The sequence below is a fragment of the Adiantum capillus-veneris genome, chromosome 25, assembly GCF_014529385.1.
Source record: "Adiantum capillus-veneris isolate H3 chromosome 25, ASM1452938v2, whole genome shotgun sequence".
NCBI classification, from domain to species: Eukaryota; Viridiplantae; Streptophyta; class Polypodiopsida; order Polypodiales; family Pteridaceae; genus Adiantum; species Adiantum capillus-veneris.
The window spans coordinates 10182700-10208797 of record NC_140955.1 but is presented as its reverse complement, the minus strand read 5'-3'; the positions used below and the strand labels follow the sequence as shown (position 1 = coordinate 10208797).

Below are 26098 nucleotides of genomic sequence, written 5' to 3'. Positions count from 1 at the left end.
TTGTTGCACTGAATCCATGAGTATATTTGATGTGCTAGCTCTATCATTACCCCTCCTTTGCAGACATTGGGTTGGGGCATACGTAGGTTGTAACCCAAAGGCCTCAAGGTAAAGCTGCAATACATTTGGTGACTCTAACAGTTCATGCTCTTCCATCCACTTTGCATCAATAGGTGGATAGTTCTTGAACTTCACCACATAGCATCTTGCAACCTGTCCCTTAATTTTTTATCTGTGCAAAAGGCTCTTGCCTCTGCAAACGAGCATAATTCCACAACACTGTAGTGTACCTACCACCCACGACCAAGCAAGCTCAAATTTCAAGATGATTTACCAATGCGTCATAGAATCCAAGCAATCGCCTCAGAGAATCGGCAAGCAGCGTGTCACCTGGCAGACCCACATCACTCCCGTAGGAGATCTAGTGGCCAATCTACCACCGTGAGACCACTCCCTATCTCATCTTGGTTCATACTTGGAAACCCTAAAAACACAGCAGAAAATCAGTCCTAATTTGACCACTTTTTACCAGGGCGTACATGCGGAATTTCCTGTCTGTCCTGTGAAGAGGAACCCTCTTCCATAATGCCCTTCCCTTTGTCGGCCATAGTGTAATCCCGCGTTCCCGTACTCTCTGTCTTTTCCCAAAACAACCGAGGCTCACTCTTTGAGGAAAAAGTGATTGATGTTCCGGCAACGGAACCTTGAAACCGGCCCATGGGGCGGTAGGCGTTGGCTTTCACCCGAAATTATTTACTTTAGACACACACAGAGTACTTTGCAAAGGTAACCTGTAACGGGGATTAACACCTAAGTACACACACGGCTCGGAAGCTAGAATGCTCCGAGCAGACGCCGACAACCTGTAGGCCCCAAAATTGGCGCCCCTTTCGGTATTTCTTTATTCTTTAGGAGGGTAAAGTACAAAGAAGAGTCCTGGGAATCCTTTGACTGTATCCCACTAGATACCGCCTGTTTTGGCCAAATTTCGGTAACATAACAGCCCCTAAACTTGCACAAAACCAATTCCCTTGCTGGAACTCGCTTCTACTGGCGTATACCCTTTGATTCCTGCCCAAAAACAGTAAATTCAGCACGCTGTATTTACTGGTTTTTGCCCTGTTTTCAGCCCCAAACAGTCCCTTAACTGTCCTCTACCAATGGGGCACGATCCCAAGGGTTCTGGCGTCTGTATGGCTGAAAAACAGTAAAATTACAGCGCATACACAGCGCTGATTTTGCACCTGTATGGTGAGGTTATGACCCTCACTAGTGCCTACTTTGGAGTAGCAACTAGCTACCCCTGTTCCTGCTCAAGGAGGCTCTTGCCTCAGCACAAAAGCATGAACCCACACAGTTGTACAACAATAAAATGAGGAGCCCTCTTGTGGGGCATCACATAACTGCACGTAGGGGAGAGAGAGAGCAGTGTGTAGTGTGCAGGGCATCACTCCTAGCACCACACTGTACATGAGAGGGAAAGGAAGCACTCCATAGCTCTTAACCTGTGACAGTTTGCAAAAAGAGCCTCTCCCAGCTTAAAATTCAGCGTCCTTTCTTCCTTGTGAGGCAAGTGCACAGAAATGTGCCACTTGGCGCATTTACAAGCATTTTCCCGTTTCGGGTTCGCCGCTTAAAAATATCCCAACCGACGCATCAGTTGACTTCGCGGCAGAGTTATAAAATGTTCCCCTAGTCATACCGGAGGTAATGACGCGAACACATTTCACGGCCCAAAATAGCAGTTCCCTAAATTTTTAGGAGATGCTTCCGTTGGGCTCCCACTGGTCATCTGACCATCTATCCTCATTGGAACCGCATCCAAAAGTGCAATGTGGCCCGACTGTCAAATACTTTCTGTTGGTGTTCCCACCTCAGCTTTGTGCCTTTATTGAGTTCACTTCCTACTATCCACCGACTTGCTAAGTGTGACGAGGGGACCTACATGATCTTGAACTGAGCCTAGACATCCTTTTACTTCACGAGTTCCAGTGCCGACCAACTTTCCGTCTGCGGGTGAAACTACCGTTCACATTGGCCATACAATGTCCGACCATTTGCAACTTCAAAAAGAGGGTCTCAAAAATTAAACAAAAATCATTAGAAAGAAACCAACAACTAAGGTTAGCAGTTCCCACGTCCTCATGACATTCACCCGCAGACGGGAAGGCCTTGTCGCCACGAGTTGGTCGGGCCGACCGGCACTCGAATCCGAGCAGTAAAATGGTGTCTAGGCTCAGTTCAAAGTCAATTAGGCCCCCTCGCCGCACGGTACTAGGAACAGTAACTCAAAGAGGCAGCACCAGAGTCTCCAGAGGGTCAAACACTGCCACCTCAGCTGAAAATACACAAATCGACTTGAGGGTTGCCCTTCTCTTTCATTGTGTCTTACATTGTGTGTGTGAGTAGTTGGTGCAAGTGATGAAGCTTTAATGGAAAGCTTGCCGTCTCTCTTGAACTATGTAGCGCGATGATTCCGCTCTCGTGCACCTCTCTCCCCTTTTGAATACAGAATCGTGATGCTCTGTTTAAGGGCTACTCGTCTGTATGTACAGCTATGTGGGTTCATGCGCGAATGCCGAGGCAAGAGCCTCTTATCCATGTTCTTGATTAACTAATTGCTAATCCCCAACAGGTACGGATGAATTGGGAGAGATTTCACACGAGAAATCTCGTCCGATTCAGAGGGCAAGTAGCCCAACACCTGCGGGAGTACGAGGGCTTGCTACGAATGCGTACAGCTTGCGAAACGGAGCCCAAAACAGGAAATTACAGCCTGCTGTGTATTTGTGTAGGTTTAGGAATTTGGCCCTAAATGGTCCCTAATACCCCCAAGAAGTCCGGGCACGCGAGGGGTCCACTGTACAAGTGATCTGGTGCATTTTCAAGGCAGAAAAAAGAGAATTCAGCGTGCTGCAGATTCTTGCCAGGTTTTGTAAGGTGTCCGTATGCGGCGGGAAAGTCACTTACTGCGTTGGGATACTATCTGTGAAGCGTCCTAGTACAGATATGCTGCTGAAATCAGGGCAGGACAGGTCGTTTTCAGCCCGGATTATGCAGGACAACTCGTAGGAAGTCGCAGGCTTTATCCCTTTTTGAAAAGAATAAAGAAATATCGAAAGAGGCACCAGTCTTTGGGGCCTACAGGGTGTCATCGTCTGCATGGAGCGCTCTAGCTTCCGAGACGCGTGTTTGAAATGTCAATTCCCGTTACAGGTTTTATTTGCAAAGTTTCTCTGTGTTTTTAAGTTTTAAGTAAAGTTTCGGGTGAAAGCCTACGTCTACAACCCTACGAGCCAGTTTCAGTAGCACACATGCAAGAACTGATGCTAGAGATTAAGGCAGTGTGGGAGAAAGGAATAGCTTTCTATAGGGGAGGGAGAGTAGTGGTGTTGGAAAAACACACCACATGATGGTGCCAGACCTATAGCTTTAAGGGAAGAGACGCTATTTTTTACTCGGAAACGCATCAGACTCCTAGTGGCACATTACCTGGAGTGACCAGATACCATTGACAGATTGCTTGTAGGCAAGAAGTGAGATCAACGCATAGAGGACAGGGATCAGGAGGTGTGGCAAGCCTATTCAAGGAGGAGTTGCAACCCCTCATTCGTATTGTTCGGAGGGATGAGCATGCCAGATATATGTGGGTCGAAGAGGGAGCGGAGACAGAGAGGCCACTCTACATTGCAATAAGCTAGTTTTCCCCCAGCACATCTCATTATGCATCGCCCGAGGGGGGGTCACCCTACAAGATATTGGATGAGGACATATGGGAGTTCTCTAGGGATGGAGATGTCATTCTTTTGGGAGACTTTAATGCCATGACGAGCCAGTCTCAAACAGCTTTCTACAATACCTTTGAGGAAATGTTGAGAGAATTGGATGTCAGTTATATGGGACTGGCTAGGTGATCGCAGGATGAAGAGCACCCTGGATATGGGGACTATTTTGACAAATTTGGGGATTGCACATGGACTGGCCATCTTGAATGGCCTTCAGAGATTTCCAGCTTCGATTGGGTTCACTTCCTTGTCTCATAGACATTGGGCCGTCTCATTCCAGTTCAGCACAGCTCGACTGACACGGACACCTATGCATACCCGATACACTTTTACTTCAGAGACTGAATTTGTCTACATAAATGGTATCTACAGATGCTTATGCACAAAGGATCCGGGGAGACCTTTAGGTCAGCAGTAGAAGCATACCCCCATAGTGAGCTTGGGCAGAGCCGACGTTCTAGGAGCACACCCCAAAAAAGCTGGTATGATGAAGAGTGCAGAGAGACGAGAGCCCGACTTCAAAGGGAGGTACTTCTAGGTGTCATTACTCACAAGCAGTCATGGACTGCTTCTCCACGTTTGGTAGGACGAAAGAAGAGGACATTTCTAGCTCGGCTAGAGCACCATTTATATGAGTTGTTATAGAGCCATGATTCAGGTGAGGCATGGCGACTCTTCCATGAGCACTCTTCCCCACCAGTCATCACTTCTACGCAGGTATCGGGTCAGTATGCATAATCTCTCTACACCATCCCGGGGCAGCCATCTCTTCCAGATCCACCAAAGTCATTCCCACACACATGTGCATTCTTTATCGCCGAGATGGTAAAGAAAGCCATTGAGAGGACGAAGACTAGGAGAGCATATGATCACGATGGCCTGGTGGCATAGCATTTTATACAAGCCAAAGTTTTACTTGCAGAGTTTCTATTAGTGATGTTCAACTGTGCCATGTGCGAGGGTCTACCTGATACTTGGAGTTTGTCAACGATTGTACCTATCTTCAAGTTGAGGGACCCTATGGAGCCTCACGGTTATACACATCCATCCTTGAGCAACAGCTAAGTAGATGGGCGGAGAGAGAGGGTGTACGGGCAGCAGGGCAGTCGGGTTTCAAGAGAGGTTTCACTCCACTATTGGGGTGAAATAGGGCTACCCGCTATCTCCTACACTATTTGGCATGTATGTGGATGAGGTTGCTGACTTCATTGACAGGGATGGTGATAGAGGAGCACAGTTGGTAGGGACATGGATCTCAATACTGTTATATGCTGATGATATTGTGCTGATTTCCGACTCCCCGGAGAGGATGCAATGTCATTTAGATGCGCACATCATCGCATTAGCTAGAGATTGAGACTCGTAGATTTAGGAGAGTACCAGAAGAAGCCAGGATATGCTAGTTATGTCATATAGAGCCAGAGACACGAGTACATCACATTTGTCATTGTCCGGTATACTACGAGATATGAGGCCGCTTTCACTCTCTATTCAGAGAGATCTTTGGACCGTTGGCTAGAGTCATGAGATATCAGGATCAGAGATGCCTCGGGTTGTTTTTGCTAGAGCTGCGCAAACACAGGGAAAGTCTCTTGAGGAGACCAGGTAGTTCGAGACATTCACAGAGGGAGATCACTGACTTCTTTAGAGCACGGACTCAATAGCCGTATGAGCATGCCTCGCAGCAGACTTCAGAGCCCACCTCTACCAGAGGTATATTAGTGGACAAAGCTACTTAGCTCAAGAGAGCTAGACGCCCACGTCTACGGGGACGACCACGACATCAATGAAGGCTCCACCAGACAATCAAGACTATTCTAGCACCACATGGGAGACTCCCATTACTATTATTTACAGAGACAGACACTGACGAAGCTCTTCAGCAACCGATGCAATACTTTCTCGGACATCGCCCGATGCCGGGCATCCTCAGGCATGGATGATGATGATGATGATTTTCAGGCTGACGATTTGAGTCTTTTAGTTTTAGTCTCACTTTATTTTACTTTGTAACCAGACATTGGATTAGATCCACAAGGATTGTATCAGTTTGGTCTCATAGGTCATTTTGGCCTTTTGAAGACATTTAACATAACATTTCATTTCACTCTCTCTCATTGGGAAGAGTAGCAGAGACTAGATTGACAAGAGCCTCAGGCTGGAGGCCCCTGGTGACCTTCGACCAGATGGATCTTCACAAAGATGCGCAGAGTTGGTTTGAGTAGGAGACTGGAGGACCGCTTCGCTGTGAGTTTGCTTCGATCTTGAGAGCACTTGGGGCGAGGCCTGGAGCAGCGACAACCTACTTGCACGGAGGAGCGCCTACGACAGCCCCTTGTTTGGAACCCCATGGTTAGCACTCAGAGAGGCCACTTGGTTGGTAGTCGGCCTCATGTTTCCTGGAGTCCCATGGCAGCGGGTCCAACGCGCTCTTTAGGTGACTGGTTAGAGTTTTCAGGCTTGTCAGAGGAGTTTTTGGTTTCAAGCTACAGGGCATGAGAGGGGTGCAGAGCATGTGCCGGGACATCTCAGAGGCAATTCCAAATGAGTGGCTCACACCTCTCGAGCCAGTAGCACCCAGGTGGATGGGAGCCTTCACACGACTGGAGGTTCTCATCTCAGTCCGAGCCTGCTCAGAGACTGTTCCATCCCTTTTTTTCGAGTTACAGGGTGAGGAACGCTTACAGCGAGTTGCAGTAAAGGCCCCGCAGGTGGCAGAGTGCTGTTTTCAGAGGATCCGAGTGGTGGGCATCTGTGGGAGAACTTGTCATCGATCCTGACCCAGCAACTCTTGAGACTGGACACTGGAGACTGTGGGCTTGGGAGTGCTGTCCACTGGCACGAGTATAGTGGGAACCTGGAGAGTGGCTTTGGAGGGACCCTTTCTCTTCTGCAGACCACCCAGGTGTCCCCTTCTTTCGGTACACTCTTCGACTGGGACGTCACATACTAGCAACACAAAGAGAGGCCCGCCCCGCTACAACACCTCATTGGCAGGAGGAGGGTCTAACAGCTGAGTTCTTGGCAGCCTTCTGGGAGAGGTTGTGGGACTCCAGATAGCCGAGGCGAGTCACCTTGTTTCAATCGCTGGTCGCACACAGAGCTACAGCAGTTGGAAGCTAGCTAGTACATAGTGGTCTCTCGGCCGCATGTGCAGCTTGTGACCATCTTGTGGAGAGTCAGCGTCACTTTCTTTGGGATAGTCCTTTGGCACAGCAGGTGTGGCTTGGTGTTCTTCGGTTGATGCCTGCTCTTTCCACGGCTCGACAGTACACTTGGGGAGCAGCGCCTTGGTCCACCCTCATGGGCCCGGGACTTTAATTTGAGCTATCTTCCACCAGCAGGATGATAGTGATGCAGGGGGGGCGATCTACACTCCAGCCTGCCACAGAGTTTACTCCATAGGAGTTGTGCAGGAGACAAAGGAGTGTTGGGAGCTCATCAGTGGCCTGACACTCTGGTTCATCTGGCGGGCCCGTTGCTTCCGCATCTTTGAGGCTTGCCCTGTGCCACCAGCAGAGACTGTTTGCGATCTTTGGCTAGAGCTGATCCACACTCTTAGAGGACAGCTCGAGAGACTACAGGGCAGCTCCGACCGCTACGAGAGCACAGAGAAGCTTTCCTTCGACTCTGGCGTCCTGGGCCTTTCTACACCATGGTCCAGGGTGTACTCCGATGGCACTACCGACCACCTGTGTGGCTTTTCCCTCCTCCCATTTCTTGATTTAGACTCATTGTACATATGTTGTGTTTTCATTGGGAGAGTCTCCCCATCATGGTTGTTGTAGCCCTCTCTTGAAGAGGTGGTTGTAGCCCTATGGGTAGTTTCATTAACTAATAGAAGGATCTTTTTCTCGGAAAAAAAAGATCTTTGGACCATTGGCTAGAGTCATGAGATATCATGAGCAGAGATGCCTCGGGTTGTTTTTTCTAGAGCTGCGAAGACACAGGGAAAATCTCTTGAGGAGACCAGGTAGTTGGAGACATTCACAGAGGGAGATCACTGACTTCTTTAGAGCAGGGACTCAATAGCCGGATGAGCATGCTTCGCAGCAGACTTCAGAACCCACCTCTACTAGAGGTATATTAGTGGACAAAGCCACTTAGCTCGAGAGAGCTAGACGCCCATGTCTACGGGGACGACCACGACATCAATGAAGGCTCCACCAAAGAATCAAGACTATTCTAGCACCACATGGGAGACTCCTAGTACGATTATTTACAGAGGTAGACACTGATGAAGCTCTTCAGCAATCGATGCAATACTTTCTCGGACAACGCCCAATGCTGGGCATCCTCAGGCATGGATGATGATGATGATTTTCAGGCTGACGATTTGAGTCTTTTAGTTTTAGTCTCACTTTACTTTATTTTATTTTCATAACCAGATGTGGATTAGATCCACAAGGATTGTATCAATTTGGTCTCATAGGTCATTTTGGCCTTTTGAAGACGTTTAATATAACATTTCATTTCACTCTCTCTCATTGGGGAGAGTAGCAGAGACTAGATTGACAAGAGCTTATGCATCCTTGGGAGGACTGGAGAAGTGTTCGCAGGTACAGTTTCAAGAACCTCGAACAAAGCGGTGGTTCTTTAACACCCTAATGGCTTCATCTACGCTTTATGCGGTTCAGATATGGGGACCCTCAGTGGACCACCATGGCAGATCTGGTAGCACTGATGGATGGAGATGTATGGAGAGGCCTCTAGTCTGTATGATCCCTCGACTAATTCGGGTTAAGGCCTCAGTGTCACATGAGATTATTCGAGCCGTGCAAGCCCCCCCCCCCCCCCCCCCCCCCCTTTATCTCATACGTGAGGCCCCTAAGAGACCAGTTTCCTTCATGCATAATTTATGGGACCTCCCCAGAGACAAATATGCTCAGCTAGCCCTTGAATCATCCCGACAGCTAGTGCTACATAAGGACACAGCATGCTGGTATGGGCAGATGACATCATGGTTTCAGTGTCACAAACTGATGACGTGGCAGTGCCCGGACACTCACACGCCGACTCATCCTGACGTGGGTTGGCGTGGCAACTATACGGAATCCCGTAATTCGCGCTGACACTACAGACGGCCGGAAAAAGCGTTGACTGGCTGCTGACATGGCAGTGCATACGGATCCACTTTTTACGTTGGTTGGCAGTACGGATTACCATAGCTTACGCTGATTGCTTTTGTGGGCAGATTTTAATCAAAGAGGCTTTGTGGAGCCATTGCTTTTAAGTTTAATGCTTTTGGGGCTCTGTTTTTAGCAACCCTTGTAAATCTTTATTAGTCACCCAAGGGGGCTCACTCTGCAAAGCATCTGGACGCACAATTTGAGAACGAGCCCCCACGGGCAGGTTGTACTTTGCTCAAAGATTAATATAAAAGAAATACCGAAAGGGGCGCCAGTCTTTGGGGCCAGTAACTCTTGGCACGGAAATACGCCGGGCCGTGTTGAGTCTCTTTTGATTTGTGAAGTGTTTTGAAGTAAAACTCTTTTGTGTCGTGGTAGAATCTTGACTTGGGGTGTCCCAAGTTTGTTACATCAGTCACATGGCTTCACTATGGATAGACTGCCTCCACCAATACTCCTTGAATGCACCCTCCCTTTCTCTCACACGGACAAAGATCACTAGACTTATACGTCAAGATTTAATTCAACTAGATACTAGAAGCACATGGATACAGCCAACACAAGAGTTGGGAACGAAGACGGGTTTCTATAGAGAGCATCTTCTCCATCTAACAGAGGAGGGATATGTGATCAAACCGGCCTATATGGACACTCATTTATCCTACGGGATACAATGTGCTACTGGTCAGATGCGCACATCATCGCATCAACTGGAGATTGAGACGTCCCGATTTAGGAGAGTATCAGTAGAGGCCATGATATACGAGTTGTGTCCTATAGAGCGAGAGACAGAGTTATATCACATTTGTCATTGCCCGGTATACTATGAGGTAGGAGGCCGATTTCACTCTCTATTCCAAGAGGGCTTTGGACCGTTGGCTAGAATCATGAAATATCATGATCAGAGATGCCTCGACTTGTTTTGCTAGAGCTGCACAAACACAGGGAGAGTCACTTGAGGAGACCAGGTAGTGGGAGACATTCATAGAGGGAGATCATTGACTTCTTTAGAAAAGGGACTCAGCAGCCAGACGAGCATGCCTCACAGTAGACTTCAGAGCCCACTGATACCAGAGGTATAATAGTGGACAGAGCCACTGAACTAGGGAGAGCTAGACGCCGATGGAGGATCAATCAAAGGATCAGGACTATTCTAGCATGATATGGGAGATGCCCGTACAACTATTTCCAGAGGCGGACATTGACGAAGCTCTTCAGCGACAGATGCAATACTTTCTCGGACAACGCCTGATGTCGGGCATCCTCGGGCATTGACTGCATTGACTGCATTGACTACGATGATGATGATCTTAGTCTTTTAGTTTAGTCTTTGACTTTCCTTGATTTAATTTTTGTACCCAGACATTGGATTAGATCCACAAGGATTGTATCAGTTTGGTCGCATAGGTCATTTTTGGCCTTTTAAAAACATTTAATACAACATTTCATTTCATTTCTAAAACTGTTGCCACCTTGCCCGCCGGCCTCTCTCTCGTGGCTCTTGACTGTCGACGATTCACCCTTCGCGTTTTCTCTCAATCGGGGGGGGAGGGGGGGGGGGGGGGGGGGGGGGGGGGGAGTAACACTTGAACAATCGAGAAAGATAGACCCCCCGGCTTCCTTCACCTCTCACATTGCCTCTTCACCTTCCACAACCCGGGCTGGTGCTCAACATGCTCAGAGGTTTTTTAAGCACCATGTGGAGAGCCTGAAAATGGCTCTCCTTTATAGGATCAAATAGATGGGTCATGGCATGCCTAGATGGTACTACCGTCCAGCAATGTGGTTGTTTCCTCCTCCCATCTCGTGATTTGATCATCATTGTACATATCTTTTCATTGTGCGAGTTTCCCCACGCTTTGATGTAACCCTCTCTAGCAGAGGCCGTTTGTAATTCTTTAGGCAGTTTTCGTAAACTAACAGAAAGATCTTTTTCTTGCAAAAAAAATAAAAAATGATCAAGGTGTCTTCACACACCCAAAACAATAAACCAATAGATAGCAGTGAATAACACTAATTAAGCAATCAGACACCTACACATTCGCACCATTAATGAAAAGTTTTTCAACTAAAAGGCCACTCCAAATATTTCTCAAATGAAAACTGGTACACAAAAAGGCATTAGTTTTCATTGAAGTCTCACAGTTGCTATTCCCCTCCAATAGATTAAAATGTTTGATTCCAATAAAGCCTCCAAAAGTACGCTTTGCATCTCTCCATACTTGATGCAACTTAAAAAACAAATCAATTTCTACAACCACGACCAAGCAGGAACATAATGATATCAAGATAAAAGGGTGGCTCACTTTCTCACTGCATCATAATTGTGTAGTGAAAGACTAGTAAGATCCTCAATCAGAAGCATGACATGTTTGGGAGGGTTTTGGTCGCCGTTTTGAGCAGCACGATACCGATTATACTCAGCTTGCGATGCACGCCAGGTGTTATGAAGAACCGCCAACTCAATAATCAGCCACTCTGGTCTGCATAAGAAAATGTAAGCAGCAAGACTCCTTCATGCATACAGTGCACAAGTCAAGGGTGCACTGGATGCATAAGCTTAAACCTTACACCCAAGGAAAAAAAGCAAACAGAAACCTTCTATGCCCTTTCACAAACTGTCTGGTCAGAAAATTGGTTGGTGGCTCTAAAAGGGTTTTTAATTCCATCTTAGTGAGATTCTTTGTAGTAGTCCACTCGAAATAGTTCAAAGATCCTGACAAAACAGCACAGAGAAGAGTGTTGAAGAAAAAAGCGATTCAAATAGTATCAGTACGCCAAGAATTGAGCACTAGTTTACGAGATACCTGGATCTCCAACAGCAGCTATACTATCAGCAAGCAGGGAGAGAATAACAATGTCGTCAGTCCAAGTTCTTAGGCAATAACTGTGCAGAGAGGATAGCACGATTAGCTGATGGCCTTGTTCAGCAAACTACACTTTAGATCGTTGCTTCATCATACGCTGGATGGAGTAAAGAACTATACTTGCAAGCCAGATGCAGAATTTCTGCTGCCTCTTCCCTCAAATCCGCTGTCCCTACAGAAACTCCAGTTGCTCCAGATATAAAGAAAGGCTCTATCTCTCCAGTATTAGTTGCTGCTTGTGAGCTTCTGAAATCAGGTAGACACAATCTTACACCCCTTGATGAGGCATCAATGCGTAAAAGGACCACCCTTAAATGTTCTTTCTCCTTTGCCAGAATTCCTGGAGGTAAACATATGGAGATCCCCGGTTTCAGAGAACAAACAATAACCAAAGCAATTCCATGGAATCCAAGAGACCAGAGTTGCTAACCTTTAAGCAAACAAAAAATCGGAGGACGAGGGGTAGCCATTAACAAAGACTAAAAATACAAACAAACCTGAGTTGTCCTGGTCGCTGCTTAGACAGATACTTTTTAATTCTGTCAATGCACTCTTCAAATGCATGTCTAGTAGTCCATTTGCCAAAGCAATCTCACTCTGGCTGGGCACGTGCCATGTGGGACATTCCCTGTCAACCCCACTGTCTGCTTTTGTGCTTAACCACTCCTCTACACCTTCCATGTCAGCATAGGCCTTGAGCATCCTGGATTAGCAGGAAAAACATACAAATTTAGGAAAAAAGCATATAGGCACCTTTAAAAAATTATGAACATTGCATGATAATCTTTCTGAATAAACAGATGCCCATTTTGATCATTAAGGCAATCCATCTTAAAGACTATATTGTACATGTTCGTGACAAGGTCAAACCTGTACTGATCAACTGGGAAGTAACGAACGAGGCTTTGAAGAATCATACTCAGCAACCTGCTTCCCGCCTCATTCACCTGCATTAACTAGAAGTTAATCTGTTTGCAAGGAACACGTGAGAGCTCAAGGAACACTTCCAGATCTTTAGTTCAAAAGAAAAGAACAGACCTTGTCAAATAGCTAGAAAGTTGAGTATTTCCATTTGACTAGTAAGTAGTTTCTACATTTTCAAAAAGAAACTGACTGCACAAAGCATGCAAAAGAGGAATTTCATAATCAAACTTGATCAAAGGGATACAGCCTCAAATGCGTGCCTTAAAGATCGCCTCTCGGAAAAGACTGCCTTCACCCCTTCCCCTGCTCTCCCGCCCCTTGCATTCCCGCATACATTGCCCCCCCCCCCCCCCCCCCCCACACACACACACACACACACACACCCCCCCCCCACCCCACCCGAGCTTGCAGGAGTCTGTCCCCCCGGCCTTCTGGGAGCTTTGCGTCTTTTTCGCCTTCCTCGACTCAGCAGCAGACACAGAATGGCGGCTTCTGCTCCACCTTAGAGGGACTCCACTGAAGCCCCCTCGCCCGACACCGCGGAGCCGACCCTTCGACTTGCTCTTTCGCCAGAAGAGCAAGCGAGCTTGATGGCCGAAGTGGAGCACTTGCAAGCCACTTCGGTTATCTGTAAGATCATTGGCACTCGGCCCAGTCGGGGCGAGGTTCAGGGTTTACTACAGGCCCGTCTTCTCTCCGATGTGGGCAAGATCACCGATGTCTAGATCCTCGAGAGAGGGTACTACCAGGTCGCATTCGAGTCTGCAGATATGACGACCAAGGTGATTTTGATGAGCCCATTCGGCATCAGAGTAGCTCGAGCTTACTTCTGACGTTGGCATCACGGTTTTGACCCTACTACAGACGTGCTCGAGGAGGAGGCAAACTTACCGATTTCGATCTGTTTCCCTGGCCTAAGGCGAGAGTATCATCCCCTCCTACCCAACATTGGTTCCATGTTCGGGACAATTCTCGAGTCTCCACGCACGGCAGTTTCAGTTGTGGCCAAGGCCGCAGGTCTACCTATTGTGCGGGTTCTCGTTCGTGACACGCACTCCCTCCCCAAGGTGGTACTGCTGCCTTGGGTAAGTGGGGGATGGATCAGATAGAGTGTGGAGTATTCGGGTCTCCCGAACTAATGTTTCATATGCAGGCAGATGGGCCATATGGCAAAGGCCTGTCCTCGCAGGAGACCTCGACCCACAACACATGTGCAGCCTCCCAACGTTGAGCATGCCTAGCAGTCAGGTACACAGGATGCACAGGCTAGTACTTCGACAGAGACCAATGACCAGCCAACTGATGGTTGGCAAGAGGTGCCCGGCCGGTTGCCGTCAGGGGAGAGGTCACCCCACTGCTCCTCTTGGTAGCCGACCTTCTGTAGCTCAGCAACACTGGGTTCCGACTGGGAACCATTTTGACCCACTTCAGCAGGACCTGCCTAAGGAGGCCCCGTCCACTTCTGTTCCTCCACCACCGCCTCCTCCTCCCTCATCCGCTGCCGCCCTGCCTTCCCCACCTTCACCTTCGCCCCCCGCCCCTCCTTTATCCCCGATGGGACCCATAGCCTCGTCTCCCGACCCTTCCGTCACTCCTCCTTAGACGCAAGGTACAGGACACGCTTCTGCCGCGAGGCGTTTTCTTGGTAGTGCTTTCGCTACGAGCCGTGTGGCTCGAGAGGGACAGCCCCACCTGAGGCCGCCTTTTTTGGTGCTCATTTCTCCCTTTGCAACGGTCCCCAGAGGTCTCACCAGCTTCGACATTCGCAGACATTGGGATTTCCTCGACTACAGCTTCACTCGGTTTCTAAGTGATTCCTCTCTCAACTTGGAGGAGGCCAGCTTTCGAGTCCACGTCCTCTTTCTTGCAGCCAGAGGCAATGAGGCCCTGGACACAGCGGTGGGTTTCTCCTTTCCGTTGTGTGTCACAGTGTGGACCCTGCACACAGTCCTGGACTGGCTCCAGGCACAACCTACCCAGTTCTCACACCACACAGGGGACTTAGCAGTGACAGATCTGCTGCAGACACTTTGGCCTCTTGCCAAGTTCACCATGACACCTCCATATGTAGAGGGTTGCAGGCACATTGTGGTGCATTTGTTTGCTGACAATCAGTGCCCTCCGTGCTATGTTTTTGTGCATGAGGATTCTTGGATAGAGGATGTAGCCCTTCGGGCTACACGCTCGGCTTGGGCCTAGGCGGGACAGTCACTTCCTGCGCGCTTGTCTAGAGGTCGTTCGGATGCGGATTACTCCCCATCCAAACCGGCCTCAAAGATAGGGAGGTTGGTTGCTGTGGCAGCGTCTGTTTTCTCTCACCGACTCCATGAGGACCATCTCATGGAATGTGCCGGGATTAGGAGGGCCCAGTTTCAACGTCAGAGGGGTCGGCTACGTCAGGACCTACAGAGATGCCTCGTGGGTAGTGAGATTCACATCTTTATGCTGTAGGAGCACCATCTTTGTGAGAGCCGCATTCGGCGATGTGATCAGATTTTGCGTGGTCGCTTTGAGACTTTTTGGTCAGCTGCTTTTAGACCTGAAGGCATCCAAGGTGAGTAATGTATGACCACTGCGGACTCTTTGCAGCAAGCCATTGTGGGCAAGGGGATTATTGTCCCAGGCAGGGCTCAGTGGATTACTATGCAAGTTCAGGGTTGCCTGATGGGCTTCCTGAACATCTACGAGCCCAATGTGGCGAGCGCACGTGCAGAGTTTTGGGCTCACATTGCAAAGTCTCTGCCACAAGCAAAGCAATGGTGCATTGGGGGAGACTTCAACATGTTCGAGGACCCAACTGACAAGGTTGGAGGTAGCCATACTACTGTGCATGGAGATGAGTTGGCAGCTTGGGAGAGGCTATGTATGACTACGGATTTCAGATGTGTGGCAGCATTCTAGCTTTGTGAGGCTGTCGGACCGTCGAGTAGGAGGAGTGAATCTATCTCGGATAGATCGCTTCTACACTAGTGTGACTTGGGTGGGACGGCTGGCATTTTGGTTGGGACTTCGTTTTCGGACCATGCACCAGTAATCCTCACAAGGACTGATAGGCAGAGGAGGGGGAGCACGATGCTACGCATCCCAGAGAGGGTCTTGCTGGACATTGTGCTCGGAGAGCGAGTGGAGGCTCTTTGAACAGAGAGCTTAGACTTACACGACTCTCCGGTTGACAGAGTGGCCTCAGGACTTGCTCAGCTTAGTCGGCTCTTTCTTCACGAGTCTTCGGCTCGCCTGGCTGCAACGAGAAAGGAGGAGCAGCACCTCCGACGGGGCGTTGCTTCCTTGCAGAGGATGCAGCAGCAGCATCCAGATAGTCCTTGGTTGGAGGAGTAGTTACAACAGGCTCGCCAAGAGCTCGTCAGCTCTAAGGAGAGGCGCCATTAGTTTGCTTTCCATTGACAGGCATCTCAGTGGACCCAGGTAGGTGACAGAGTGACAGGCGCTTTCTTTGAGGCAAAGGAACCTCGGCATACGCATGCCAAGGTCAGTCAGTTTAGGAGGCCCAACGAGTCAGTTGCTTCAGAGCTAGAGGACATGCGTGCAGTTGCTACTGACTTCTAACTTGATTTACTGTCTGCAGAGCCCAGTCAGAGCGTCAAGATGGATGCAGAGAGCAGGTGTGGGCACAGATGCCTTGTCTTGTGACTGAGGAGATGCGTCAGAGGCTTGAGCTGCCTCTACACCTAGAGGAGCTGCACACGACTCTTAGTGCACTCCCCCGTGGTAGCTATCCAAGTGAGGATGGCTTGACTCCCAGCTTCTTCTTGGAGTGCTGGGACTTGCTTGGCTCAGATCTTTCTAGTGCTTTTCAGTACATCCTGCACACAGGTGAGATGCCTGTCAACATGAGTGAGGGCCTGATTTACCTCATTCCCAAGGAGAGTGGCTCCTTGGATGAGATTCAACAGTGGCGCCCCATCACCGTCCTCAAATCCGCCAACAAAATTCTTGCCAAGGCTCTAAGTTTGAGGATTCAGCCACTTCTAGAGAGCCTTATACATGGGCCTCAGACACGTTTTGTCAAAGAGCGTAGTATCCTTGACAACATCTTTACTTTTTGTGAGGCCTCTGTCCTCGCGCGGCTCTATGGTGAGGATTTGGTGATTCTTCTTCTCGATTTTGAGAAGGCCTATGACAGAGTTGACTGGGATTTTTTGGAGGGCACTCTACGCAAGATGGGCTTCTCATATGCTTCAATCAGAGAGGTGTCAGCTTTGTACAACGGGCACACAGTCAGGTGCTTTTAGCAGGAGGTAGAGGTGATCGTTTCATGCTCACACGTTCAGTCAAACAGGGCTGCCCTCTTGCCCCCTTTCTCTTTCTGTTCTATGCTGAGGCGATGAGTAGGTTTTTGGTTTCACAGCAGGTTGGTTTACGTGGCTTAGCGCTCCCTATTCGAGGAGATGAGCTACTGGACGCTGAGTTTGCCGACGACTCAGCCTTGTACTTGGATGGCCGGGAGGCCAACCTACACAACTGTGAGCAGGCTCTTGAGACTTTCTATTGTGCATCTGGCGCACTGACCAACTGGAGAAAGACAGTGGCTTTCTTGGTTGGTAGTGCTCCTACGCCCCATTGGATGCCAGGTGAGGGTTTCAGGTGGATTCCCCCAGGGACTGCAGTTCGTTACTTGGGCTGTCATGTTGGTTTGGACTTGTCTCCCGAGCAACAGATTGCTCCCATCCTCGTGTCTATCAGGAGGAAGTTGTTACACTGGAGCTCCGCACGACTTTCTTTGGCAGGCAGAGCTGTAGTGGCCAACCAAGTGTTGTTGGCTACTATGTGGTACATCACTTCTTGTTGAATCTTCTCTAGCTCTTGTATTAGCCAGGTAGAGAGGCTGATCAGGAACTTCCTTTGACCAGGGCGTGACACTCAGATAGCCCGAGTCAAAGTGGCATGGCAGGTCATCATTCTTCCTTGTTCTCAGGGAGGGTTGGGGATCATAGACCGAGCACAGCAGAGCAGAGCCCTTCTTGGGAAGTTCATCGTCAGAGGACTTGTCCAGGTGAGGAGCCCAAAAACCACAAGGATGCCCTTCGGTTCATATTCACGAGTGAGCTAAAGGATTATCTCGACACGAGTTCATTCGACCTAGTAAATCTCCATAGGGAGCGCCTTGTACTTTGTGAAAAGGACAACACTATGTACTTTTGCGTGGATTACAAGGAATTAAATAAACTCGCTGTTAACAATAAGTATCCGCTCCCACGAATGGATGATCTAATTGATTGACTCCATGGAGCATTATGCTTTACGAAAATAGACCTCCGATCAAGCTATCATCTGATATGAATTAAACTAGAAGATGTTCCTAAAACACGTTTCCATAGACACTACGGTCACTCTGAGTTTTTGGTCTAACCTATTGGTTTGATCAATGCTCTTGCTACGTGTCAATTGATGATAAATGATCTGTTGAGACCGTCTCTTGACAACTTCGTTGTTGTATTTCTCGATAACCTCTTGCTTTCCAGACAAGGTTTTTTCGAAAAGGTTGCACATATGAGCAATGTTCTCAATGTACCGAGAACTAAGAAGCTTTTTACTAAAGCCTCTAAGTGCGAGTTTTTCAAGATAGAGCTTCTTTACTCATATTATTACTCACGATGGAATTCACATCGACCCTAATAAACTCGATAAATTGTAAAATTGACCTATTCTGAAGAATGTACGCCAAGTAAAGTCCTTCCTAGGCTTTCCTCGATTTTTTGCGCATTTTATCAAGGAGTACTCCAAAGTTGTTGCTCCGCTTACGCAACTTTTAAGACGAGAGATGAAAGGACCGGAGACTTCGAGGCTTCACCATAAAGATCACCAATTCCTATTGTCTAGAATGAGTGTCTCGATGAGAGCTTTAAGACACTTAAGCACTTGGTGACTACTGCACCAATATTCCATATTGTCGATCCTAGCAAGACATTTGTAGTTGAAACAGATGCTAGTGATTATGGGCTTGGTGCAGCGCTGAATCAAGATGGTCGTCCTGTTGCGTTTGAAAGAGAGAAATTTTCTGACGCCGAAATGCGTTATCCAACATACGAAAAACAATTTTATGCCGTAGTCGACACCTTGAGGAAGTGAAAAAATTATTTGTATAGCTCTATCTTTGTTGCATGGACAAATCACTCTTTGCACTATGTCTATGATCAAGGAGATCTCAAAGGTCAAAAGGATAGATGGATTGAACTTATGTAAGAGTTTGACTTTGAGATTCGTCTCTCTGTAGTCGTGCCCTTCGTGGATCTTGGTGACCCAACTCACATTGAAGTAAAGGGGAAGCAGGCAAAGGTTTGCTACTACGATCTACATGAGAAGATCAAGTTAATGAAGCAGACTAAATCATTGCAAGGCACATCGGTATGGATCTCAGATGAATTGACACCCCTTCAACTCAAAAATAGAGCCAAAGAGTTGGCTAAAGTCAGAGAAGCAAGGAAAATGGGCAGTGTATATAGGAGAATCCATCCATTCCCACATAGACATGGACTTAGGTCTTGTATAGATGTAGACACATTATGCACACGGTGATCTCTTACCATTGTAAACCTAGCTCTCACGAGTCATGAGAGCAATGAGGTTATGTTTTGCATATGCACTTATCTTCCTTTTATGATACCCGAAGTGGAATCTAACCAAAGGTGTATTGGTTTTGTCCTATAGGTCAGCTTTGGCCTCAACAGGACGTTAATAGACTAGCTCTCTCTCTCTCTCTCTCTCTCTCTCTCTCTCTCTCTCTCTCTCTCTCTCTCTCTCTCTCTCTCTCTCTCTCTCTCTCTCTCTCTCTCTCTCTCTCTCTCTCTCTCTCTCTCTCTCAGGGCTATGTGCTTCTGAAAGCCATTTTGGTAAAATATGGAACGAGGTCAAAGTAGGGTGTGACTCGCATACAAGCTTGGGTGATCTGAAGACCCAGTAAGTTGTGCTAGAGGAATGAGATAAAGACAACATTCCATTAGAGCTAGACTATTGTTTAGAAATGGAAAAGTCTGAATACGAGAAATCGATGAGGTTCAACAAAAGATTTTGTTCAAATACCATGATGTTCCTAGCGTTGGGCACCCAGGCATCCAAAAAACTTTAGCATTGGCCAAACGATATTTCTATTGGCCAAGGATGTGCTCCTTATGAGGGAGCTATGTGAAAAGATGCACTCAATATCAAGTCAACAAGGGAGAGCCCTTGAGAAAGGTAACTTGCTACATCCGGTGTAAATTCCCGGTGCCAAGTGATAAGAGTTTTTCTATGGATTTTATTGTTCGCTTGTCGAATACAAGTTGGGGCAACGATGCCATTTGGGTTGTGGTTGTTATACTCACAAAAATGGTAAAGTTTATACGAATGACGTCGACAATAAAAAGCCATGAGTTGGCAGTTTTATTCGTCAAATAATTTTATAAGCTATATGGTTTGCCACAAGATATCGTCAGTAAACGGGATACCAAGTTTACTAGACAATTTTGGCAAGATGTGTTTGCTCACCTTCGGACAATGTTGAGTATGTCATCCTCTGATCATCCTGAGTCCGATGGACAAACTGAAAGGATGAATCAGACATTGGAAGACATGTTAAGGGTTTAGATCTCCCACAGGCAATCTCATTCAGAAAGGTACCTTCCACAATTAGAGTTTGCCTAAAAGAGTAGAAAGCATTCTACATCTGGATTTAGCCCATTCATGTTGATGTATGGATTTAAGCCTAAATCCCCTATTGCTATTGGATTAGAGAAAGTCAAAGGTCACCAAGCTCCGAAATTCTTGTATGATATGCAAGAACTACTGGCCAAGGATAGTGTAAGGACAACTCGTCATCGAGTTACTACTAATGCTAATCAACGGAAATCTCCGAGGACTCTAGATGTGGCACAATGGGTCCATCTAAAGATACACAAAGATTCGAAGACCATGTGAACCGGAAAGCATTATAGGCTTTCAGCTAGATTGTGTGGTCCATTCTTGATCACAGAGAAAATTGGCCCCGTTGCCTATGAATTGGCTCTTCCTTCTGATGTTAGTGTACATCCAGTGTTTCATGTTAGCCCGCCTTGAAGAAAAGCTCGGTGAAATTGACATTCTTGTGGCTATCGAGGGAAACTATGGGAGATATCTTAATTGAGTAAATTCCTCGGGAACCAGAGGCCGTTTTAGATCACCGAACTTGTCTTTCCTGCACATCTGCTTATGATGAGTATTTATATAAATTGAAGGGTCAATCTCAAAATTTTGCTACTTGGGAATTCGTTAGAGGTTTAAAAGGTCAGTATCCCCACTTTATTGATAAGGACATCAATGGTTTTAGGGTTAGGGTTTTTGCGTCGAGAGTTTAGGGTTAGGGTTTCTGCATCAAGGTCATAAACGCATCTGATCAATCCATCCATCTAGGTAGTCACGGATTCACCCTCCCTAGAAAAGGTGATCCATCCCAATCTGTACGTCAAAGCCAGAATCCTCGATGCCGTGGTGGTTTCTTTATGTGGTATTTGCATTTGTGCATGGCACTAGGAACATCCGAGTGACCTTCAGGTCTTGGTCTAACCTCTAAGTTTTGCAGTTTTTGGCCAAGGGGTCTAAGCCCAAGAAGAGGAAGAAGAAGAAGGAACAGAAGAACTTTCAACTTATGAAGTCCCGTCGGTTGGCCCAAGTTAGTTTTTCTCCAAGAAAAAGATCCTTCTATTAGTTAATGAAACTGCCCATAGAGTTACAACTACCTCTACTAGAGAGGGCTACAACAATCGTAAGGAGAGACTCTCCCAATGAAAAATCAAGATGTGTACAATGAGGCTAAATCAGGAGATGGGTAGAGGGAAAAGCAACGCAGGTGGACTGTAGTGCCATTTGTGTACACCCTGGACCATGGTGAAGAGAGACCCAGGGCACCAGACTCAAAGGAAACCTCTCTACGCTCCCGCATGCAGTCGGAGCTGCCCTGGAGTCTCTCGAACTACCACCTGAGAGTATGGATCAGCTCTAGCCAAAGATCTCAACTATCTCTGCTGGTGGCACAAGGCGAGTCTCAAAGATGTTGAAGCAACGAGCCCGCCCGTTGATCCAGAGTGTCAAGCCGCAGACGAACTCCCAACGCTCCTCTCTCTCACTGCACCACTCCTGTGAAGTAAGCTCAGTAGCACGCTGGAGTGTAGGTCGACTCCCCTGTATCACTATCATTTTGGTACTCGAGGATAGCTCAAATTGTAGTGCCGGGCCTGTAAGAGTGGACCAACCAGCTGCCCCCCAAGTGTACTGCCATGCTGCGGAAAGAGCTAGCATCAACCAAAGCACACGAAGCCAAAACCTGTTGTGCCATAGGACAGTCCCATAGACAACGACGTTGACTCTCTGTGGTAATAAGCAGCGCATGCTGCAGAGAGACCACTAGGTACAAGCCACCTTCCCACTGCTGTAGCTCTATGTGCAACCAGCCACTGGAACAAATTGACTCGCCGCGGCTGTCTGGCGTCCCACAACCTCCCCCAAAAAACTGACAAGAACTCAACTGTGAGACCTAGTGAACAAGGAACGGGGGGAACACAGCCCTAACGTTCCGAAATGGTGTTCCAGACGAGTCACATTCCCAAAACGGAGTCGGGAATGGAACGTCGTTCCTGAACGGGGTGCAACCGGAACGGTGTTCCAGAACAGCGCGGAACGTGAGATGGAACAGAGGATCGGCGGATCGACGAAAAAAGGGTGGAACGTGCAAAAGTAGGCATTTTGGGGACAGATTTGGGGTTGTTTGGGGGACATTTTTGGGTCAGTTTGAGGGTAGGTTTAAGAGGGAGTTTTGGGGCGGTTTAGAATTTTGGGACTAAGCTGAATGGAGGTAATTCAAGACTTACTTTAGTCGACCGTTCTGGCCCCGATCCCGATCCCGTTCCGTGCCCCCTCCCCGTTCCCGTTCGGGGGTAACTATGGTGAGACCCTCCTTCTGTCAATGAGGTGCTGCAAGCAGGACGAGCCCCTCTCCCTGTTGTCAGTATGTGACGTCCCAATCGAATGGTGTATTGAAAGAAAGGGGCGCCTGGATGGCCAGTTGAGGCGAAAGGGTCCCTCCAAAACCACTCTCCAGGATCCCACTGCACTTGTGTCAGTGGACAACTCTCCCAAGCCCACAGCCTCCAGTAGCCAGTCTCAAGAGCTGTTGGGTCGAGATCTATGACACAAGTCCTCCCACAAATGCCCACAACTCCAACCTCTCAATAGAGCACTCTGCAACCTATGGGGCCTCTACTGAAGCTCGATGTAAACGACCCTCACCCTGTAGCTCGAAAAACAGGGAGGGTACAGTCTCTGAGCAACCCCGAACTGCGATGAGGACCTCCAGCCACGTGAAGGCCCCCTTCCATCTAGGCCACTTGACTCGAGAGGTGTCAGCCACTCAGCTGGTACTGCCTCTCTGATGTCCCGACACATGCTCTGCACCCCTCTCATGCCCTGTAGCTGGATGCTCTAAAGCTCCTCTGACAAGCGAGAACTGTAGCCAGCCACCTAACGTGTGTGATGAACCCTTTGCCATGGCCCCAGGAAACATGAGGCCTACTACCAACCAAAGTGGGACTCTCTATGTGCTAACCATGGGGTTCAGACAAGGGGCTATCTCAGGCGCTCCTCCGTGCAAGTAGGTTGGTGCTACTTCAGGCCTCTCCGTAGCTGCTCCCAGAAGCGGAGTAGACTTACAGCAAAATGGTCCTCCAGTCTCCTGCTCAGGCCAACTCTGTACATCTCTGTCAAAATCCATCTAGTCGAAGGTCTCCAAGGACCTCCAGCCTGAGACACTCTAGCACTAAGCCGCTGAAGCAAAAATTCCTTACAGGGCTCCTTCCCTGGAAGCAATCCTCAAAAAAACAAACTTCTCAAGAAGGGCTCTTCTCTGCTCTGTTGGGTCTATGATCCCCAACCCCCCTGAGAACAAGGTAGAGTGATAACCTGCCAGGCCACTTTTGCCCAAGCTATGTGAGTGTCGCGCCCTAACCAAAGGAAATTCATGATAAGTCTCTCTACCTGGCTGATGCAGAAACTCGAAAAGATCCAACGAGATGTAATGCACCACATAGTAGCCAACAACACCTGGTTGGCCACTACAACTCTGCCTCCTAGAGAAAGTCGTGCGGAGCTCCAATGTAACAGCTTCCTCCTGATGGAGGGGAGGATGGGAGCAATCTGATGTTCAAGAGACAAGTCCAAGCCAACCTAACAGCCCAAGTATCTAACTGCAATCCCTGGGGGAATCCATCTAAAACCGTCACCTAGCAGCCAATCAGGCGTAGGAGCAGTGCCAACCGAGAAAGGCATTTTCTTTCTCCAGTTGATCAGTGCACTTGATGCACAACAGTAAGTCTCAAAAGCCTGCTCACACCTGTGAAGGTTGGCCTCCAAGTACAATAATGAGTCGTCTACAAACTCAGCATCCAGTAGCTTGTCGCCCCGAATAGGGAGCGCTAAGCCACATAGACCAACCTGTTGTGAAACCAAAAATCTGCTCGTCGCCTCAGCATAGAACAGAAAGAGGAAAGGGGCAATAGGGCACCCCTGTCTGACCGAACGTGCGAGCATGAAACGATCTCCTCTAACAACTATTAAAAGTACCTGACTGTGTGCCCGTCTGTAAAGAGCTGACACACCTCAGATCCAAGCATCTGAGAAGCCCATCCTGCGTAGAGTGCCCTCCAAAAAATCTCAGTCAAGTCTATCGTAGGCCTTCTCAAAATCAAGAAGAAGTAACACCAAATCCTCACCACGGAGGCACGCGAGGGCAGATGCCTACCAAAAACTAACGATGTTGTCAAGGATACTACGCTCCTTGACAAAACCTGTTTGTGTCCCATGTATAATGCTCTCTAGAAATGGCTGAATCCTAGAACTTAGAGCCTTGGCAAGAATTTTGTAGGCTGAGTTGAGGATGGTGATGGACTGCCATTGTCGAATCTCATCCAAGGAGCCACCCTCCTTGGGAATGAGCCAAGTCAGAGCGTCACGATGCATGAAGAGAGCAGGTGTGGGCACAAATGCCTTGTCTTGTGACTGAGGAGATGCGTCATACGCTTGAGCTGCCACTTCAGCTTGAGAAGTTGCACACGGCTCTTAGTGCACTCCTCCGTGGTAGCTGTCCAGGTGAGGATGGCTTGACTCCCAGCTTTTTCTTGGAGTACTGGGACTTGCTTGGCCCAGATCTCTGTAGTGCTTTTCAGTACCTCTTGCACACAGGAGAGATGCCTCACAGCATGAGTGAGGGCCTGATCTACCTCATTCCCAAGGGTGGCTGATCTACCTCATTCCCAAGGGTGGCTCCTTGGAGGAGATTCAACAATGGCAGCCCATCACCATCCTCAACTCAGCCTACAAAATTCTTGCCAAGGCTCTGAGTTTGAGGATTCAACCACTTCTAGAGAGCCTTATACATGGAACTCAGACAGGTTTTGTCAAGGAGCATAGTATCCTTGACAACATCTTTACTTTTTGGGAGGCTTATGTCCTAGCGCGGCTCCGTAGTGAGGATCTAGTGATTCTTCTTCTCGATTTTGAGAAGGCCTACGACAGAGTTGACTGGGACTTTCTGGACAGCACTCTACGTAGGATGGGCTTCTCAGATGCTTGGATCAAAGACGTGTCAGCTTTGTACAGAGACGGGCACACAGTAAGGTGATTTTTTAAAGAGGTAGAGGTGATCGTTTCATGCTCACACGTTCGGTCAGATAGGGCCACCTTCTTGCCCCCTCCCTCTTTCTATTCTATACTGAGGCGATGAGCAAGTTTTTGGTGTCGCAGTAGGTTGGTTTACAGGGCTTAGCACTTCCTATTCGGGGAATTTGCTCCAATCTTGGGAGCATTTGCAGCGAGGCCTGGAGAAGCGTCAGTCTACTGGCGCGAAGGAGCGCCTGAGACAGCCCCTTGTTTGGAACCCCATGGTAAGCACTCAGAGAAGCCACTTGGTTGGTAGTTGGACTCATGTTTCCTGGGGTCCCATGGCAGCACGTCCAGCACGCTCTTTAGGTGACAGGTTACAGTTTTTAGGCTTGTCAGCGGAGCTACAGGGCTTTCAACTACAGGGCATCAGAGGGGTGCAAAGTATGTGCCAGGATATCTCAGAGGCAGTACTAGGTGAGTGGCTCACTCCTCTCGAGCCAGCAGCGCTCAAATGGATGGGAGCCTTCAGGCGACTGGAGGTTCTCATCTCACTTCGGGCTTGCTCAGAGACTGTACCCTCCCTGTTTTTTGAGTTACAGGTGAAGGACGCTTACAGCGAGTTGCAGTAGAGGCCTCGCAGGTGGCAGAGTGCTGTTTTCAGAGGATCTGAGTGGTGGGCATCTGCGGGAGGACTTGTGTCATCGATCCTGACCCAGCAGCTCGAGACTGGACACTAGAGAGTGTGGGCTTGGGAGAGTTGTCCATTGGCACG

At 48.3% G+C, this 26098-nt stretch overlaps 1 protein-coding gene across 1 annotated transcript in view; it reads right to left on the bottom strand.

Moving 5' to 3' along the window:
* Positions 1–26098, bottom strand: part of LOC147424409 (proteasome activator subunit 4-like) — a 239300-nt gene that overhangs the window by 75554 nt on the left and 137648 nt on the right. Inside the window, exons 16-21 of the mRNA XM_086499516.1 lie at positions 12652–12728; positions 12279–12484; positions 11902–12121; positions 11722–11801; positions 11513–11630; positions 11221–11397 (exon numbers count right to left, since the gene is read on the bottom strand). Coding sequence (XP_086355642.1) covers positions 11221–11397; positions 11513–11630; positions 11722–11801; positions 11902–12121; positions 12279–12484; positions 12652–12728 — 878 coding nt within the window. The remainder of the gene's footprint in view (positions 1–11220; positions 11398–11512; positions 11631–11721; positions 11802–11901; positions 12122–12278; positions 12485–12651; positions 12729–26098) is intronic.